The following is a 20,984-nucleotide window of genomic DNA, read 5'->3' on the forward strand; positions in this document are numbered from 1 at the left end:
AATACCATTGGTTGTACTTGATCCCCTACCCGTCAACGATCTTCTTTCGTTACCTAATTGGCAGGTGAATATTTTTCATGAGAGCATTTTAATTTTTTTTGGTAACAACTCTCATAAAGCTAGACACCTCTTTGTTTTATTCCGCTAATGATAAAATTTCAGTTTTTCCTTTTTGGAAATTCACAAATGAATTTCGTATTTTGCGACACTAGCAAAAAATGGTTACAAAATGCCTCTCATCTGGACCATTCCTACACGTTATAACGCACCAACAAATTTCCTGTCGCATCATTGTTCAAAACACTGAGCATTTGTTACGCGAAACTCGCCAGTTTTGTGAGGTAATTTCCTTGCAGTGTAGCGCTTTCGTATCATTTGCCGTTCGAGTACTCAGGGCCAAATAGGATCATTGAAAAATTCCTTGACCAATTGATAAATGGTCGACCTATGTTGTTGAAAGGTGGTAGAAATTTTATTTGTGTGTGCGGAGGACTCAGAATTGTCCCAATAAATTCACTGTCCTCAAAATATCTAAGGATAGCCTCGGTTTTTACTAGCTGATCAAAAAAACTCGGATTAGTACTTTCATTAGGTAGGTTTTTCCCGACCCACTGGAGGGTGTCAAGAGAAAATGAGGTCTCTTAAGGGTGTAAATGGGCTTCCGGTGAATAATGTCGCGCATGCGCGTGATCATTCCGGAAAACTCTTCAAATTTCATTGAAACGCGGGAAAACGTGCGATGGCCGCTATGGTGTTTGCCTTTCATTGAATGTTCATTACCTGTTTCCAAGAGGACGGCACAGAATAAACTTGAAGCTGGTATATGATTTGAAAGACTTAGGCATTACGTCTTCCATTATAAAGCCGTGCCGAGCATTTCCTAGAAATAGTCAAACATTTTATTCAATCATACTCACACGGTCAAGGCCTGTTGGGCACGACATCCCTTAGTAAACACTCGGTAAGATTTTGTTGGAAAATGTGCGTTGAGTTCTTTTATTTTATTGAGGATCCAGCTTTGACGCCAATTAAGTTCAACCAGAGTGTATGACTTGTCCTCAATACTTCTCGTTTGTTGGCCAGTCATTCTTTTCTGCTTGCTTTTTGCTCTCGCACATATGATTTCGTTTTTCTAAAAACAATTTCCTGCAGAAACGTTACATCTAGACATACTGTGTCCCTTTATGATTCGCATTTCTTAGTATATCTGTGTATCTATCCATTTATGTGAAGTGAGTCTTCCGTTTTAAGGTGATGTCATTCCGAAACTGAAAACTCAATTATTGTACGTCACGCGGTCGGTCATGTTACGTCAACCTAATATACTAGCCAATCGCAAAAAGATATTATTTACCTTTCCGCTTCAACAAGATATTATTTACCTTTCCGCTTCAACAAGCTATTATTCACCTCTCCGCTAAAGCCCCTTCCGACACGAGTTCATTTTTTCCAGCTGTCACGGTGGTAACTTTATCAAGCAAGAGAAGGTAAGAAATAATTCGATCATATTATCCATTTGATTAACTCCGTTACTGAACAGAATTAAGCAGAATTTGTTTGTTATCATGTGCTGGAAACTGAATCAGGATGATAACCATGGTGGATTGTCACGCGTTCACATGCCTGCCTAAATGAAAACAAAGAATAGGCCATTTCCGAATTACCTTGAGCCTCCGTTACAAAACTAGTCCTCGTGCTAAATCTTTCATAGGAAAATGAGTTTGATTGGCATGAAAGTGAACCGTTTTGACGGGCAAAAGACAACTCGGAAATGGCCTATTTCAGTACTTGTTATGGTCTACCTTCAATCCAGAGAAATAATTCTAGTGTGAGTATTTGTATAGTAGTCAACTTGTTAACTTATGATCTGTATTTCTCGGCTTTAACTCCACTGGTTTGATCCACCGCTTTGTGTGTTTGCATCGATCTTGGGATATCTGAAGTTTGTTCGAAGGGGAACTTCCGCTTTTCTCATAGAAACAAATATAAGCTAATAGACTCGAAAGAGAAAGTCCCAACGCAGGGCCAGAAAAGCAGCTGCCAACCCTCAGTATTATTAGCTATTGTTGTCATTATGAAAACAAAATTGTATTGTGCCCTATTGAATCTCCAAAGATTCTATTCTCAAATCATAATTCTCATAGATGTGTTACCGCTTAGATTTCCCGGAAAAGCATGGCCACTTCACCTTATACACCGAAAGGGAAAGGAGCAACCGTTGTCAAGGAAGTCGTAGACACGATCAACAGTTTGGGAATATTTGCAAATGACCATAAGTTTCTTTGCCGTGTGGCCTGGGTTGAGTCCAAATATGGAGAGGCCCCTGGAACATACCGGAGTGGTTACCATGGAGGGATTTGGCAGGTAGAGCTTTTTCGACTTTTTTCTATTTGCACCTCGTACAATAATATATCTTTCTGGCCTTTATCTTTACAAACGTGTTCATTAAAATCAGTTGCAAACTTCTCAGATCAGAAGTAACCAAAATCTAACTATGACAGAATGAGAAATAATTCATAAAGTTAGTCTTTTTAATTATTTAAGGGACGCATCTCTGACAAGCCTGTAGCAATAAATTCTTATATCTAACATTAAACGGAATCTATGGTAATCATTTCCTTAGAATTTAGGTCTAGTATTTCCCGGATTTCAAGCAAGAACGGTATTTCATTTTCCTTACATATATCAAATTCTTGTGGACAGAATCTTGCTTTGTCAATAAATATAATAGATCGGTCATTCTGTGAGTTTACATGACATGATCTCCTTCCAAAACGTAGGTTGACAAAATTGGTTATCGCGAGACTGTTATTCAGCAAGGTCTGAAGAAGTACTGGGACCAAATTAAAGCCAAACTCGGCATCGACTGGACCAAGACTCAATGGGAAGATTTGGAGAAACCGCTGTACTCTGGACTGGCTGCTCGGTTGTTCCTGGCCAGAATTTCTGCTCCTATTCCATCTGACCTTCCTGCTCAAGCTCAGTACTGGAAGACTTACTATAACACTTCAGCTGGGAAAGGGACTGTACAGAAGTTTATTGATGATGTGGAGCAGGCAACAGGCTGTGCTGCCTAGAAAGACCAGAAATAATGCCGGCACGTAAAGAAAACTCCGTATCTCAAACGTTTTTTCACTTGTCTTGAGATACAAGGTTTTTAAAATTATTAGCTAGGACGTTTCTTTCCATAACTGAGATCTCTTTTAATGTAGTCGAATGTTTTTGCTTGAAAGAGAATTTAGCAACAGAGAAAACAAGCTATAAAACATTTAAAGAAAACTGGAGCCATTTGATGTTTTTTACGGATGCGAAAGCTTCCAAGATTCACTTCCGGTTACTTGTGTCGCCTCAGAGCGGAATTCGATAGCTTACATTTAAGATTTTTTTCGTTGAGTTTCACAAAATGCAAAATAAAGTACGAGCAAAAAAATAAGCGCAAAATAAAAAAAAAAGAAAAACTATCTTCGTGTGCTTCGTTTGATCTTATTAAAGTGCGTGCTTTACCCAAGACCCTTTTTGCTTTGGAGTCGAGAATGATCGTGTGAACTGCGCAAGAGCTGCTGTGTAACTTTCGATGTCGGGGACACTTCCAGTTTTTCATTAACTCCAGCTTGTTTTCGACGATCTACGATTTAAAGTGCCACTAACCCCAAAAGTTTTTTTTCGCTAATATAAATTTCCTTTTTCTCCTGATCACCACTGCGAAAAAATTATCGTTGTAGCTATTTTCGTTAGTTTTCTATGAATTTTTAAAGTTTGTAAATTTGCCCTTCTCCATGTTCACGACCGAGGAACAGCGGAGAATGGGACGAGTTGGCTTTTGACGTCACTTCGGGAATAACAAAATTTTCTTTCTGAGAAGAATGTATGCGAACATGCGATAGTGTGTGTCAAAATCGTTGCAGAATGCAAGGAAGATATGTTCTTAGAGGCTGTAGCAATACAGGATGCGTAGAATAGAGTATTCCTCTTCATTCAATACCTCTATCGCGATGAAACTCTACCAGAAACGAGAAAAAGACCAAAGAAGTGGGCTGATCTGTGCGAGGCTTAAGCCGGGGAGCCATTGAGGATTTCTTCGGTCTCGGGTTCGCCGCTACTGTAAGAACCTAGAGATTTTCATGGCCTGTATATTCTTCTCTATTTCTAGTGGAAAGCCTGAAATCGTCAAGGTACTGCATAGGGCAGGAATTTGGGATAAGCTGAAAGCCATCTGACTATTTCGAGCGCAAACGATCCTCCGAGTTCCAGACGAAACTGTAGGTGACGAAATTACACGGTAAATTAAACGCATCGCGTTTTGAAATAGAGACTTGTCTAAGCGAATAATGAACGAAACCTACGTTCTACAACGACGTGAAGAAGATTGTTGAGGCTTCGAACTGGTGAACTAGCTATGTATTTGTGGAATTTAATCAAAACACATGTACGCCGGAGGTCGCCTGTAATCTGGCCGTGTTTCTCAATGGCCATTCCGAATACAGAATTGTTTTGCTCTTTGAGCTTCGTCTTTGAGGAACGAAATACATCTAAATTACAAACTTAGAATGGATCAGGCATTTATAAATATAGGAGGAAAGCGAAACAAACGATTAAGATTCGACTCTATAGCTACCGACGGAGTTTGTTGTGCTGAAAGAAGAATGCGCTTGTCAGTCAACCGAAACCCAAACTAACAAGTCGAGGACTCCCACGTTATTAGCAGGGGCGTAGCGTGAGATTTTGAAGGTGTACGCACAACGCTGAAATTGGGTGCGCCGAAGGCGCCCCAAACTAGGGGGTTTGGGGGCATGCTCCCCCAGAAAATTTTGAAATTTAGGGTCTCGGAAATGCCATTTCCAGCTATTTCCGTGGAACTTTTTTTATAAATAAATGTGACGGAAAATGCAGTAGTTAGTTGTTTATTTTACCCATGTCTAGAGTTTTCGGTAACCTACATCAAAAAATGGGGTAAGACAATGGTAAAAACAGGGGTTCACAAGAAAAGGGCAAGAAATTAAGTCTACCCTTTAGAAGGGCGAAATTTGTTATAACATCATCAGTGTCAACGTCCTTGTGCTTGTGAATGTGCAAAATTGTTAAAGCACTCAATCTCCCGTCTGCCATGGTACTTCGTAAGGACGTTTTTAATCTCTTCATACTGCGGAAACTACGCTCAGCAATGCAAGCAATCTCGTTCCCACAGTCTCCGTTCCCCTTGACCAGCGGTCGGAAAACGAGAGTTCTGGGAGCAACCATTTTGAAATAACCGAATTCTGCCCATCCGTTTTCACTGCGCAGTCTGCATCTATGGCGTACGCCTGAAATGGTTGCTCCAGGGCTCTGGTTTTCCGACCGCTGGTCAAGGGGAACGAAGGCTCTGGGAACGAGATTGCAGTGCAAGTTGACACAGGATACATCAACTATGTTATCACAGCAACATAAACTCCGGGATAGAATTGAGGGTTGGCATGATTAAGAGTCTCAACCAAAGTCTTTGGCTTCACATTACCATCCATTCCACTCCACTTTTGCCTCCATCTTTTGACCTCGGATTTGAATTCGCCCTTAGAGATGTCCATGTCACTGCCAAAGTAGCAGTAGATATCATTAACAGCTCTTTCTGTTAGCTCAGAGAGCTTCGCTGGAATATAGAATTAAAGCTGAAAGGGTGTTGGCTTCCTGAAAACATATCTATGTATTAGCTAGGAATTGGAGGGATAAAAAAAAGAAAAAAAAAAAGAGTTAACAAGTCTAGGAAGCCAAATAACGTTTCTCGTCGTTTACGGATTAATTAAAACGTACTGGAAAAACAAACACACACGCCAGTATAATTCCAACTTTAAAAATTGTCCCTATTTTATGGCAACTCTGACAAATGCTTTAAGGGAATAATAAAATTTTTTTTTCCAGATTTCAGCTGTACGCACGGGCGTACGTGCGTATATGGATGCTACGCCCCTGATTAGCGTGCGTAAAATGGACATTTCATTCAAACTAAATGTGAAGTAGAAATGTATTCCTTCAACTGAAAGTATACTGAACCTCTTTTCAAGATCTTGTCGAAGGATTTTCCATGATTTCACTAGTGCGGAATATGCAAATTTGCGTAGCTTGTGTTCGACACAGTAATTGAATATGCATATACTACGGCCGGTCGACAATAACGAAGCGAAAAGTTACCTCACCTTCGAATATTGTTTGCCGACATTTCTGCTTATCTCTTATGTTAAAACTATTTTCAATCATTGATCTGGAGAAGTAGGCAAGAGTGGAGTACGACTGCATCGCATTTTAACTTGCATTTCGGGGGAAATTAATATTTGAATGTAAAAGTGTTTTGACACTCCGAAATTTGCACGTTCCGTAAAGTCAAATTACCAACTCTTCGTGTTCATTGACATCTTTATAACTCTTTAAGAGCTGTAAGCTAACTCTTCAGTCATTGTTTGTACCTTTATAACCCAAATGGACCGGCAAATTGTCGATCCCGGCCTAAATATAATTATACAACGCGGCGATCTCGACTGGCGACACGCACTTCGAAATGGAAAAAAATATGTACTTCGCAGCCGTCCGAATCGTTGCTAGACTCCGAATTGTAATGCTAGATGATACAGTTCTTTCACTTAAAGTTCTTGTCCAGTCTTGATAAAATATGAATCACAAATAACCCGAAAATGTTTTGATTGCCCTAAAAGCTCAGTCAAAAGTCTCTTGAGTGTTTTAGCCCGGTTCCCGAAGTGACGTCACTAGTAGCCCGACCCAGATCCCACTTTGCGCGGTAGTGAAAATAGAAATTTCGTGTTTAAACGCCTGTGGAAACGCGGGAATTTTACCAATCGATATAATTTTTTCGCGGAAGTAATCAGGGAAACTAGTAGATTTTATTAAAGGAAAAAAAAAATTGGGGGTTAGTGGCATTTTAAACTAAGGTTGAAAACAAATTTCAACTTTTTTTAATCTCTCTCAAAATCTGACCTTTTAGAAATGAAACAAAATCTATGCATAGCATAGCGAAATGAGGATTCGAATTAGAATGTTAAATCAACGAAGAAAATTCCGAAAAAGTAATATGCTCAGGAGCCTTTACGTTTTTCTGCGGACTTAGTCACATGACCATGAGCGTGGCCTGATGACGTCATCACTGGTGTTACTGACCACGAAAAAGTTAAATCACATGAAATAACTCTGAATTTACTAAAAATGATGAGGTTACATGACAATAAATTTCCCACAAAGACGGCTCAAAAAGGTCAGTTACGTGGGCCTTTAACGGAAACTGAAACATGGTATCATGGATCATGATATGGAAACCAAAATACAGTATCTTTTAATTTGATTTAAATTGATTGCGATTGATAAGAATAGGCCATTTCCGAGTTTCCTTGTGTCTCTGTTTCAAAACGAGTCTTCAAACCTTTGTTATGAAGATAAGTTTGATTTGCATGAAAATGAACCTGTGAGCGGATTTTCATATGAATGGTTTCGTACGTAGACTGGATTTGGCACAGAGGCAAAAGGCAACTCCGAAATGGCCTACTGCATCGAGATATATCGACTAAATGCAAACGTTGAAACGGAACCAATTGCAGTCTTATCCGTTTTAGCAACGCGTCATCTCGAAATTGAAAGTATCGCTGATCACGTTCCAGCCGTACTCGAAGCTAACCAATCACTTTGCACCCAGGGTTCTCAAGTGAAACTAATATGGTTATCACGTTATTTTATAACCAGTTTCGCGGAAAGAAAGCGAGTTCATTCGTTAGGGCTGTTATTCAAGAGGCTTGCGAACACAGGATTAATAGGTAAGGAGGAAACACTACATTATTTCAGTTGAGTGTTTCGAGTTATCGGGAGGTTCTAAATATCGAGGATTAATTCGAGAAATGGCGATTCCATAGTACTCGGTTATAGCTTCCGTTTTCCGCACAAGGCATTGACCTCCACTCCCACTGACCTGTTGAGACTAACACAGTTGATGTCTTCAATGCTCCTCCGCACAACATAATTTTCACGAGAAAAGTAAGACAACAGGAAGATGACTCATCAGTTAGCAACGTTTCATAACAACGTAGAAAATCACCGACAAGATCGAATCACGTTTCGGGATCGTTGTAACGGCATTATCTAGTTTAAAATCAAATGAAATTCGCTGCCAAGTGTAATGCAAGCGTAACGCTACATCAAAGTAGACAGGATACAGTTTTACTTTTCGGGTTTCAATGGCTATTACTGTTGTGGATAGATGGCCCTCGTAGAGAGGTTAAAATATAGGTAAATGAATGGACCGTCCGCAGGGACAAAAAAAGGTGGCCGTTAGTGAAAGTTCGACCGTATTAGAATATGCTACAAACAACAATAACACGCTATTTTCCGCCCGCCATATTGGAGGAGATCCTTCAACACGGCGGCTCCATACTAGTCTCTATAATTTTGCGCGGAACATTTCGACGAATATTTCAACTTTGGGACAAGGCACACACCTTAAACTTGGAGAACTGTCTTCTTTATTTATCGTCTACAATATCAGAATATTTTGACTTTATCCACTAAATGGTCTTTGATTTTACTTTTTATTGCGTGACAATGCGCACACGCTATAGCTGGCAGAGTATTTTCTTTCTTTTTCTAGATCATGCTTCTGACCGTGGTGTTCGTCAGTCTTGTTGGTCAGATTTTTTTCAAAAATGTGGCTTGTGCTGATCCATACACACCAAAGGGGAAAGGAAACGCTGTTGTTACGGAAGTCGTGGACATGATCAATAATTTGGGAATATTTCCAAGCGATCACAAGTTCCTCTGCCGCGTAGCCTGGGTCGAGTCAAAATACGGACAGGCAAGTGGTACCTACAGGCCGGGGTACTATGGTGGAATTTGGCAGGTAAAGATTTAACGCTGGACAACTCGATCTTGTTCCATTTCCAGTTTTATTTTAACATAAGTAATGTTTTGTTTTATACGGTGCGGAACTGACTACTGTAAACTTCCGAAAGTGAACGTCAAAAAATCTGTGGCCGCTAATAAATCCCGAAAGTAGCGAGCACAACCCCCCTCCCAATCACCGAAAATAGTGAGACCAAGGTTCAGTGGTATATTTATTTTTCCAATCAATAGTCAGGTGAAAGTTACCGTACATACAATCACTTGATTTATGGCACTCGACAACAAGGTAAGGTATCGCTTATGTTACGTAGCGTGAATGTTAATTCGTGCTTCGTCAATGTGCCATGTTAAAACACAACCGTAGAATTTTCATGAAGTAACAGAAACTTTTCTTTAAATCAAAATTGGCAACTCTGTATCATTTCAGCAGGTACGTATTAAAAGGAACGTTTCTTCAAACTTCAATTGGAAACTCGTCCAATGCACTGAGATATTGATACAGCAAACTAACGTAGCATTGCGTCATGAAGTAGTAACAGTTTGCGGTCTCTGACTAGCTTTCCTGCCGGCCAGTAACAACACGGTTGAGGCAGGAAGAGCCCACCATGTGGCAGCAAAATACCTTTAAGCTGGAACGAAGAATTTAATCTGATGCTTACAAAAATGTTAATTTTTGCGAATTTCTGTCTTTTATTTCGTAACAAAGATCTCAGTCGTACCAACTTCACATAACGTTTTTTGCTCGCCGAAAGTAACGATCCGGCTGAAAGTAACGAGCCCGAGTCGTTACTTTCAGAAATTTACGGTATCTTAACTAAGCTTAATTCAACATGTATTCTATATTCATACAGGTTGACCTCATTGGTTATCGTGAGACTGTTCTTCAGCAAGGACTAAAGAAGTACTGGGACAAAATTAAAGTCAAACTCGGCATCGACTGGACCAAGACTCAATGGGAAGATTTGGAGAAACCGCTGTACTCTGGACTGGCTGCTCGGTTGTTCCTGGCCAGAATTCCTGCTCCTATTCCGTCTGATCTTTCTTCTCAAGCTCTGTACTGGAAGACTTACTACAACACTTCAGCTGGGAAAGGAACTGTGCAGAAGTTTATTAATGATGTGAAGCAGGCAACAGGCTGTGCTGCCTAAGAAAGGAATTGAAGCTGTTATGCGTATTTCAAGTGTTTTGTCATGTGTCGTGAGATTCAAGATTTCTAAAATTACTAGACAATAATACTTTTAATTTCTTCCGCTAAGAGGTCTAAATGTGTAGTCTACGGTTTTTGCTTTAAGGAAAATTGTAAAATGCAACCGAGAACATAAACTAAGTAAACATTAATTTGAAGAAAATGTTTTATGTTTCATCAGTTTTCAGTCAAAGAACAAGAGCTAGATTGTGAAAGCTTTCGACCAGAATATTAATCTATCCAATCAACAGTAGAGCCTTTTATGACCACTTGTGCAATAAGCCTTGCCCGGGGGGGGGGGGGGACTCCCATACAAAAACGACGGGGGTGCACGTAAGAAATTATGAAAAGAACCCCTAAGAGGTACCAAAATCCTGTTTTGTGGGCGTGGCTTGAAATTGTTTTCACCCCTAAGAGGTACCAGAAGAATCCAGCATAATGAGTTGTTTTAGATGCCATATTTGTGTCGACTCAATACCCTAAGAAGAACCGAAAAAGCTTCTTCTGTTGACCTTTTGAGGATGAACACCCCAAGAGGTGTCAAAACCGCTTTTTAATCCCTAAAAGGTACGACAAACACCCCCGTCCTATTTATATGGCACTCCCTTAGGGAACCTTGGTGTAATAATGTATCCTTAACGGCCCAAATATCCTTACAACTCTGCTCTAGCATATTATAATTACGATATACAAGCTAATGGTAAATAATAAAAGAAAATTTCAGTTAAATCACACACAAACAACACGATCATACTTGCCGACATCTTGACTCGCTACGTGGCGGGTTTAATTTTCTAATAAAGGTGAGTTCAGAGTGCGAGTCATTCTGTTCGATTCACAGCATGCAATGATTATAACATGCGGAAGACAAAGATTGGGTTATTGTATATTGAACCTAGTTAACATGCTGTGTGGTAATTCAGAAACCACTACCATACAGAATACTAATATTAAAAGCCGCAGTCCTATATAATTGATCGGCCGATCAATCCAAAGCTATTGTGTTTATTAACTTAAACAATTTTTTTTATATATAAAATAGGTGTACTGTAGTTTCTTAGACGAAATATACGGGTCCCAAAATAGTGTTTCTTCTTAATGGCAAATGTTTCACGGTAATTGAAACATGGTGTCACGAGTCATACTCTAGAAACAATAATGTGGCAAAACAAAACGAAAAATTTGAAATGATCAGGCTATGAGATATATCTTGTGATCTAAACAATCGAACCATTCTGATCCGTTTCAGCAACGTGTCATTCTGAAACTGACAAAAAATATCCCTGATCTGAAACTAACCAATCGCTTTTCACACAGAGATCTCAACATAATCTAAATATGGTCAGGTTGTTACCAAAAAGCGATTCTGTTATTTCATTCACACATACATAGAAGCTCAGTTCGGTTAACAGAGGAGGAATATAGGTAAGAAGCAAATACTAACTTATTTCAGTTGAGTAAGCAGCAGTTAAACTGCAATTTGCAGCTTTATTTCTACGGTTAGCACACTAATTCGTCATGAAAACGGAGCTTCATTAGAAAACGCTTTTCAAAGCGAAGGAATTTGAATCGACGGCTTTGCGTTTTAGTGTGGATGGAAGACATTTTGAAAACGGAGCTTTTCGAAAACGATGACGTCACGATAATCATGTGATCTCCCTGCACCAGTTTAATCTCCTCAAACACAAATTCAAAATGACCGGTGATTGCTGCGTTTCTAAATTTCTCTGGCGCAATGGAAAGGAATACATTTGATGCGTTTTCAGAGTGAAAACGCCGTTTTTAATTTACATTTCTCCGGCCGGGCGAAGTGTGGACGAGGCCTAAAAGACATATAATAAATCAAACCCGATAAACATGGATTTAACCCCTTCGCGACCGGAATAATATTGTATACATTTTTCCAGTTTTGTGCATTTTTCTCACAAGCCCGGTTCTGTGTACTGCTGCAACGGTTTCTAGGTGAAAGTACTTGATAATGACTATTCTACGTTAATTATTGAATGAGTATATTTTTTTGGACTGATACTTGAATCGACAATCGGTGCCTTTTATACTTTCCTGCACAAGTACAGTTTCACGAGAAAGGATAGATTGTTGATATTAGCAAAGTTTCATAACAAAGTCCAACATAGGTAAACTAAACGCGAGCAATATACACCATTTTGCTGGGTTTGAAGAGATGACTTCCTAAATTTGAAGATATTAATAACGTCGCTTTTACCTTGGCAAGAAAACTGATGCATAACCTTCATATTTCACGAAGCTTCTCTTTGCTCATCAATCAACAATTCCAAATGCTTTATTGCAATTTTAGGTGCTGTGCAACCAGTGGAAACTGAAAGCCAATAGCAGTTCTCATTTGCAAACTGAAAAATTATTAAACAACATTTTTATTCTAATCATCATTACATTTATCGGTACAAATACTAGCTCGGACACTTATTAAAGAGGAAGTCAGTTTCAGAAACGCCGGAGCTGATTACGTTTTTCGGATATGGCAAACTGTCTGCTGACATGTCTTGAATAAAACGGACCACCAGGTTTAAGGCAATAATCGGCCTTTATTTTATCGTATCTTCAGTGTATCAACTTTTTTTTTTCGACAAAGGAGGGTAAAGTGAGTTTTATATAAAATACTAGACAAAAAAATACCGGTCAGGGGCAGTTGTCTTATCAAGTTTTATCCCTTGTTTGAACCATGAGGTGAAGTAGCGACTTAAAAGAAACTAAGAATGGAACAAAATTCCAAAATTACTGATTAATACCCTTAATGCTGTCGGTAATTCGTTTCCTCATTAAATTCTGGTATATTAAATTAGCGCAAAGATCTGTAACGGGGAGGGAACTTATTTGTTTAATCTACGCGTCCAACGGAGAAAGTGAAACTGAGGGACGTTAACGTAAATATATATGAGTATTTTTTTTTTTTTTTTTTTTTTTGGAACGTGACAGGGGGTCTAGTTGGGTCGGGGGCAGAGGGAATGCAGCTCCGCTCTTCCCACATACTATAAACAACAAGAACAGGCTAACAGAAACTGTATATTTCCCTTTCTAGATCATGCTTCTGATGTTGGTGCTCGTTGGTCTTGCTGCTCAATTTGTCTCGAAATGTGAGGCTTGTGCTGATCCATACACACCAAAGGGGAAAGGAAACGCTGTTGTTGCTGAAGTCGTGAACAAGATCAATAATTTGGGAATATTTCCAAACGATCACAAGTTCCTCTGCCGTGTAGCCTGGGTCGAGTCAAAATACGGACAGGCACGTGGTACCTACAGGTCGGGGTACTATGGTGGAATTTGGCAGGTAAAGATTTAACACTGGAAGTGTTGAATTCCAAATCTCTTGTTCCAATTACAATTTTAGAGTCAAGACACGTTACGTTTTTTTAAATTATCTGTGCAGCACTGACTATCTTATGCAGCTTAATTCATTCTCATATATACATACAGGTTGACAGCATTGGTTATCGTGAGACTGTGATTCAGAAAAGATTGAAAAAGTACTGGGACCAAATCAAAGCTAAACTCGGCATCGACTGGACCAAGACTCAATGGCAAGACCTGGAAAAACCGCTGTACTCTGGACTGGCTGCTCGGCTATTCTTGATCAGGTTTCGAGCTCCTATTCCATCTGATGTTCTTTCTCAAGCCCGGTATTGGAAGCGTTACTATAACACTTCAGCTGGGAAAGGAACTGTACAGAAGTTTATTGATGATGTGGAGCAGGGAACAGGCTGTGTTGCCTAGAAACGATGGCCATGGTTCATGCAGTAGCTACTAGAGTGAACAGTGGTGACTTTTTCGCTGTTTGCTCTAAATTAATTCGATAACCGAAAAATGGGCATCGGTATTAATCCAAGATTTTGCTTCCTTTATTCAGAATTGAAATGAGTTTGTAAGATTTAGCGAATCAAATACCAGAATTGTAAGAAAAGCTAAAATCACGCGTTAATTATTTCGTAGCTTAAGTAAATGAGTAATGCCTGAAATACCATTAAAACGCAAGTTTCCAATATGTTGCGCTTTCCTCATTGGTTTTGTTTCCGTCTCCAAACTCCTCGTTTCAACATGCGGCATAATAATTGTAACTGTAATTTGATTTTCTTAACAACGTTAATTAGCCCAGGCAGTTTAAAGCTAGAAGTACAAATATAACCACCAAATAAAGGATAAATTCGATATTCACTATAGATCAAGGTTAAACGGAAACACTTGCACTATCTGCTTGGCTGTATGTAGTCAGAGCTAGTCATCGAATTGTGGCTGATCTTCTTTCTCAATAACAGTACTGGAAATTCTTACTACAATACTTCATTCTAACGGAGAAACAACAACATTATATTAAGTGTAAATTCTGGGAGAAACGTATACTCGGAAAAAATCCGAGTCTCAGATGGGATTCCCCACGACCCTCTGTGATCTAGTCGAATGCTCTAACCACTGACCTACTACCCAGAATTTGACCCTTGCTCACCATAGAGTCTGCAGTAGCTCAGTGGTTAGAGCATCCGACTAGATCACGGAGGGTCGTGAGTTCGAATCCCATCTGGGACTCGGATTTTTTCCGAGTATACGTTTCCCCCAGAATTTACTCTTAATACTTCATTCATTAATGTTATTAAACAAGCAAAAGCTAGCGCTGACAAGAGAGGATACCGCTCCTTACGCTAGCCAATCATCAATAATAATGATAATGATAATGATAATGATAATGATGATAATGATAATGCTACTGAAACGGAAACTGAAACTGATACTGATACTGATAATAATAATAATAATAATAATAATAATAATAGATTTATATAGCGCTAAAATTTTAAAATATTCTAAACCGCTTTACAATGCAAGATTAAGATTGCAGTACAAATATAACAAAAATGTGTCTAAAAATAATACAATTTAAAAAAGCATATTATCAATAAATACGAGTCTCATTATTTGCTGGTAAAGGAAACCTTTTATGTTTGCAACTACTTTGCTTTTCACTGTCGCACCGGGCCTCATAATAAGCTCTCCATCACCGTGTGTCTTTCTCTACCAAGGTGTTTCATTGAGAAACACGACGACTTATTGTGAGCTGACAAAATGCTGCGATGACCCTGTCAATTGGGTTTAAGAGGCTTCACTTTTTTACTTAAATTGCTCGTGACTAACAGAGTGTGAATTAGTCTAAGCTGGTCTTTGTCTAATTAACAAGATTGCCAACAACAACAACAACAACAACAACAAAACGAAAGAATCAAATTAAACCATTAGTATGCTGCAAGATATCTTACGGTTGCAAACAACCTCTATTCGCTAAAGCAGCCGACATGCAGTCAACAGCTACATGTAGAAAACAGCGTAGCGGAGAGGAAGAAACCTAGGTACTTTATTACCAGTTCACTCTAATTTGGTCACTACGGTGTCACACTGAACAATCCAGAATATATTATTTCATCCCTGGATTTGGTGTATGGAAAGAGCTACAATACTAACCAGGTGTAACAGTGACACCTTTTATTTTCATAATGGTTATTTTGTGCCAGCTTTAAGCCCTGATTACTGTTAGACTACGCCAATGTTCTCGATTTGTGAAGACATTCTTCGATTGCGATCACTCAACTATATTACGACTTAAATATATAATCATTTGAGCTTTACTGCCACCTCATTGCTTAACCGATGTGAGTCTATAATTTTCACCAACCCACTTTAACCATCTGGAACAGTTTCTTGACCTAACTCTTTGCCGTTTGGTGTATTTGTTTTTATAACTTTTACAACCCTATTTCAAAATGGAGACGTTATCCCACTGTATATGTTTGGATGCTTGTATTTCACGACCCACTCTTTTCAGTCTGTCAGAGAGACGTTAGGGGCTTTATACCGTCTCCGATTTTGTAGATCAGTTAACTGAAACAGCAAACCAGTATGGCCAAGCAAAATATTTCTTTTTATTATCTTCTTGTTATGCATGTGTTACATTTTATTTTCTCAGAAAGGACGTAAATTAAGGCTTTTCAAGCAACAGACATTTCATCCCTTCTGTTGTAGTGTTATTGGATTTGTTAAAGAATCTTCCTCAACATCTCTCTACATTCTGCACGTTTGTTTTCGTGTATTTAAGCCGGGTGTGGCAGTTGAATTTTGCTCATATACAAGAAAATGTATAGTCCATAACGTTGAAAAAGAATCTTTCAATCGATGAGAGAAGTACTTATTGAGTGAGCAAATGGCAAGCACGACAGACGAGCAGAGCTTGAGTGGGAAAGCATTTTGTTTGAGGCTGATTCTTTTATGCTTCAGTGTATATTCCGCTCATAGTCATTATGAGATCTTCCATAATGTGGAAGCCCTGCGAGGTAATAGGATGGAAATTATCAGGAAACAATTACCAAATAGATCAACTGACCAAAAAACATTATACTGTTATAAAGTGCATGAAAGAGTTAAATGAAGCCCTTGGGGCAGGGGCAGAGGAGGGAGGGGGGAGGGTCATGATCAGTTGGGTGGCTTGTTTGCATTTCAAAATGTCCTCATGTCACTGTTTTATCAAAAATCTATAAAAGTTCTTAGAAATTGAAAGAAAATTTTTGAAGTACTGTTGTTGGACATGACTGCATTTTATATGCTCCTGCTACTCTTGGCAGGAGCCGTTGTAACAATTATAAAGCCCAAAAGAGTACATGTAACACCCTCTTTCATTTCACGAGAACTTACATGCAGCAGTTTGAACCTGTATCTTTCTGAACATTGCTCAGGAGTTGGAGTAACGAAAATTCATCACGTAAGAATGATTGATGAGATGAAAATTATTCACAATAAATCATAGCTTAAAATTAGAGGAAAGCTACCTTTTTAGCTCCACGTTGAAGAAACGTCTGTCCAAAAGCTTCCATCATTCCACCAATCAACGAGCCAACACCATAAACATTGATAGAACCATGCTGTTCAAATTTTGTCCTAGAGAAAGATAAGGATTGTAATTGTTTTTTTTTTTTTTTGCTTAGTAGAGATAATCAGTCACCTAAATAAGTAGTCTCTTCCAGGCGTTCAGTTAGTTTGGGGGTTCACTTTCTCTACCCGCGCTTCTCCCCTATCTTTTTGTTCGCCGTTTTCCTTGCCGTACGCAGTAAATAAGTAAGTTCCAGATGTTTACACTCCTTTTCGTTCACCTTAATAGTGCACCATTCAGGTAGAGCAATATGGCAGCTCCATACTGGTCTAAACTACAAGTTTGTGTACAATATTTTGATGAATATCTGAAGTTTGGAATAACACATCAAGGACTTCTCTATTTATGTTCACAATCCATAATATTGGAATTTCTTGACTTCATCTACTGGATGGTTTTTGACTTAATTTTTTATTGCGTGACAGTGAATTAACCATCTATTAATAAAAGTCTTACACAAAAAAACAGGGTTTATTGTAGACAGTTACATTCCTTGGCTTGATAATGAAAAGGCACTGAATTGCTTAGTCACAAAGGATTTTTAAATTTTTTAACTTGTTAATATGTAGCTATTAAAATACCTACATATTAACAAGTTACTTGGCTGTAAATATTCAGCTACACACCAGTCTGGATTGTTGCCGCAAGCTCTGTAAGTGCTGAACTCTTCCAGGGAGGCATATTTGGACCATGTCAGGTTATAACTGTGAAGACGAAGACATCTGTCTTTTCTGTTCAGCCATGCTTCTTCCTCTACCTCAATGGCTGAGAAAGGACACAGCTAGAAACAATGATAAGATTATCATTCCACTTGGAAATATTTATAATACTTGTAAATTATCTATCATTGGCTCAAAACTAAGATTTAGCATTTATTGTTTTCAATGGGTGTTTTACAACATAGGATTAGAGGTAAGCATGAATTACTAGCCTGTAGAATTCTTTGCAGTAGGAAAGGTAGAATAATTTATCCCTCAGAGATCAATAAGACTGAGGTACATAACAAATTCCTTTAGTAGCCCAAGTTTTGAAAACTGTTTAACAGTAGTTACAGCTGAATCAGACCATGCACTGGGGCTAATTGGCAGGCGCCAAGTCTTAAGGAAAGAATTAGCCAAGTTAGGCCAAATATTAAGTTAACTACATGTTTATTGAAAGTATAATCTACAATTCTCATTTTGGCTCAATATAAAACCACACAATAGGCCCTTTGCAGCTAAGCCATCACGTGACCTATTTTTTCATAAAATTATGGGCTATAATGTAATGAATGCCAGAAATGGAAAAAGTATGTCGAAAATATCAAAATGGCCAAGTTTGAGGCCCCCATCATTAAAGAAGGAGATTTTATGACAGTCCGAATTTTTAAAAGAATAAGAAGATTTGTATGGAAAAAGTTGCTGGAGAGCAAGACCTTGCTCTCCAGCAACATTTTACATACAAATTACTGTATCTAAATTTTCCAAAAATTCAAACTGTCGTATGAACTTACTCTTTAATTCCAGGGACCTCAAATTTGTCCATTTTGGTATTTTCGATACGCTCTTTCCATTTCTGGCATTCTTTAAAAGGACACAGTCAGCTTTGGGACCGCGCTGACCTGGACACTAGTTTTTTCATTTTGAAAAAAGTTCACCTCAACCTGAAATCAAAGTACATCTAGAAATCTGCTTCAATCTTCACAGCGTTTTGCTTGATTTTCAATCGTTTACTGAATAGCCTGTTTTTGAGTGTGCTTTTGCTCATTCTATTATACTATTTTTATCATATTTGGTTAAAAACATTATGGATTGCGTCTCTGTGATATGCAAATTAGCTATGAAATGGCATCTAATGCGCATGTGCTCCAGCTGACTGTGTCCCTTTAAGTTAAAGCCCATAATATAAAAATTTCTTAGAAAAAATTTGGTCATGTGACCCCAGCTGCAAAGGGCCTATATCATGTAAAAAGTACTCTTTTTCTGTCTAAAAGTGACAGACATAAGTTCTTCCTCAAGTAATCTCTAAAGTCAGGCAAAATGCAGCATTCTCGGTAACAGACTTGTACATGTACTGTATACATGATAGTCTTACTCAAAAAGCCTTGACATACCTTTTTAAGCAGACCTGGTAAAACATTCACACATTCTCCTCTTCTTAACAGATACTCCTCCCCAGTTTCTGGGTCTTAAGAAAAGAAGAATGAAATTAAAGGCTGCAAGGCTGTCTTCGTAATTCATTGAAATGACAGTAGGTGGGCCTCTTAGTGTCAGAAAGGGGCCTTGTACAATCCCTACACCACCCTGCATGAACAGGGCCTATTTATTCATTTTCTGGGACAAATGAATAGAGTTTGACATTATTAACATAACAAAGCTCAGTGGTCAGTTTGGAAGGTCAATACTGGTACCAAAATCACATTGTCATGGTTAAAGGAAGGTTAAAGGAAGGTTGCTTTTCTTACATCTTACACTTGACTAAATGAATATAATTTACTTTCTCCTGCTGCATCACTATACAGTATTACAAATCTAAGAGAAAGTGTAAATAATCGGGTTACAAGTTCGTAAGTAGAAGTAGAACAAAGAATACCTGTTCTATGTTCCAGTACTGTTACAGAGGTGACATTGGTATCTTTACCACAAGTATACTGTTCCACATACATGTAAAGTGGTGGAAAAAAAACACAACAAAGATAAAGTCTTTGAACATCAAATGCAAAATTTGTTCTGATATAAATAATTAGGCTCCCAAAATAACATGCTTCACCCTCCCCTTAATTAATCCTCACAAAAACACCCCCCCTCCCCCCCTGAAAAAGAAAAAGAAAAGAAAAAAAAAACAACAGCAACATCAAACAAAAAAAAACACAAATGATTAGCCTATTGGGCCCAAAGAAGTTGACATGTTTGATGAGATGATTAAAGTTTTAGAAGAAACATGCAGATCAATAGAGTTGTAAAGGTGGCATTTTGTCTTTACTTTGACTTGGCCATGTGTCCACCCTACACATGAGCTAACAAACACTTCTGATGTGTCCTTGAACAGACTCAAGCTAAGAAATATAATTTTCTGAAGATGCTGAACTACCCTCAAGTGATTTTTAAGGCATGCTACATATACACATACAGTTTAATGTGCCAGTGAATCTTCCATAATAAAATTGAAAAGATTGTTCATAAAAAATAGGCAGGAGTGCTGAACTCATTAGGGGGAAGGAAGGAGGGTTTATAACACTTTTAAGGTAATCAATCAAGTTTACTTGTAGCTCATATACAACTACCAACTCAACAACATATTTTAACACAGTCTCTTTTGTCAGCCAAGACACTGTAAAATACCGTGTACATCACAGTGGCCGTGAACAAGCAAGGCGAACCAAATCCAGCGCTGTCATTGGCTAGCAGAGCAGGCAAGATGGTGATATCTTGCTTGCTCAGGATAAATATTACCTACTCTTTCATGCAAGATATCTGGATATTGGCCCATATTTATTTTGCGTTTAGGGACCTCGACTCCATCTTGGTCCATAAACACACACAAACAAAGAACTAGCCATCTTGAGTTGACCTCACGCCAGGTCAATACTGCAGTTTGTACATTAGCTAAGCTTTAGATTCAGTAAGCTTCTGTAAGCGAGCTTCCCTTTCTCTTAGTTTCAGTTTAATAGCTATGCTTAAAACTTGACAAGAAGAGTATATACATGTACAAAGGAAATTATCGCGGATGATAATTAACAAGGTGTGAAAGAAAAGGGCAATAAGTTGACTAACCTTCAACACAGGTAAGTTAATTTCCGTAGATCTCACATCAAAAAACTTACCTTTTGAAAGTATGCACGACTAACTGCCTCAAATGGATGTTTGAAAATATAATCAATTTCCACATAACGGACCATTTCCGCAGTTAGTGATGGTATCAGCCATGAAATCCGCCTGAAAATCTTTCGTGCACTTACAGCACCGTGCAAACACGCACGCTTCACACGCTTCCTCTTTCTCTTCAATCTCG

At 38.6% G+C, this 20,984-nt stretch overlaps 4 protein-coding genes across 5 annotated transcripts; 3 read left to right on the forward strand and 1 right to left on the reverse strand.

Moving 5' to 3' along the window:
- The first annotated feature begins 1,184 nt into the window (after nt 1-1,184).
- Nucleotides 1,185-3,452, forward strand: LOC145478956 (uncharacterized). The gene is made up of 3 exons (XM_081457170.1): nt 1,185-1,487; nt 2,161-2,364; nt 2,781-3,452. Exons 2-3 carry the CDS (start codon nt 2,176-2,178, stop codon nt 3,075-3,077), a joined length of 486 nt encoding a protein of 161 aa, XP_081313296.1. The 5' UTR covers nt 1,185-1,487; nt 2,161-2,175; the 3' UTR covers nt 3,078-3,452.
- Nucleotides 3,453-7,720: 4,268 nt separating this feature from the next.
- On the forward strand, nt 7,721-10,984 carry LOC145478920 (uncharacterized). 2 transcript variants are annotated; one of them, XM_081457115.1, is made up of 3 exons: nt 7,721-7,787; nt 8,615-8,863; nt 9,717-10,983. In XM_081457115.1, the coding sequence occupies exons 2-3, from the start codon at nt 8,618-8,620 to the stop codon at nt 10,011-10,013; spliced, it is 543 nt and encodes a 180-aa protein (XP_081313241.1). In that variant the 5' UTR covers nt 7,721-7,787; nt 8,615-8,617; the 3' UTR covers nt 10,014-10,983. The 2 variants fall into 2 exon arrangements, with proteins under 2 accessions (XP_081313241.1, XP_081313243.1); XM_081457117.1 differs by lacking the exon at nt 7,721-7,787 and having other exon boundaries at nt 7,811-8,863; nt 9,717-10,984.
- A 310-nt stretch (nt 10,985-11,294) lies between these two features.
- Nucleotides 11,295-14,071, forward strand: LOC145478954 (uncharacterized). Its single transcript, XM_081457167.1, has 3 exons — nt 11,295-11,476; nt 13,110-13,358; nt 13,505-14,071. The coding sequence occupies exons 2-3, from the start codon at nt 13,113-13,115 to the stop codon at nt 13,799-13,801; spliced, it is 543 nt and encodes a 180-aa protein (XP_081313293.1). The 5' UTR covers nt 11,295-11,476; nt 13,110-13,112; the 3' UTR covers nt 13,802-14,071.
- Nucleotides 14,072-15,623: 1,552 nt separating this feature from the next.
- Nucleotides 15,624-20,978, reverse strand: LOC145478955 (PRELI domain-containing protein 2-like). Its single transcript, XM_081457169.1, has 6 exons — nt 20,797-20,978; nt 19,566-19,623; nt 19,087-19,160; nt 17,621-17,775; nt 16,894-17,002; nt 15,624-16,394 (listed from the first exon to the last, which is right to left on the reverse strand). The coding sequence occupies exons 1-6, from the start codon at nt 20,869-20,871 to the stop codon at nt 16,335-16,337; spliced, it is 531 nt and encodes a 176-aa protein (XP_081313295.1). The 5' UTR covers nt 20,872-20,978; the 3' UTR covers nt 15,624-16,334.
- Between the last annotated feature and the right edge of the window lie 6 nt (nt 20,979-20,984).

This window comes from Orbicella franksi, chromosome 2 (genome assembly GCF_964199315.1).
Source record: "Orbicella franksi chromosome 2, jaOrbFran1.1, whole genome shotgun sequence".
In the NCBI taxonomy this organism is placed as follows: domain Eukaryota; kingdom Metazoa; phylum Cnidaria; class Anthozoa; order Scleractinia; family Merulinidae; genus Orbicella; species Orbicella franksi.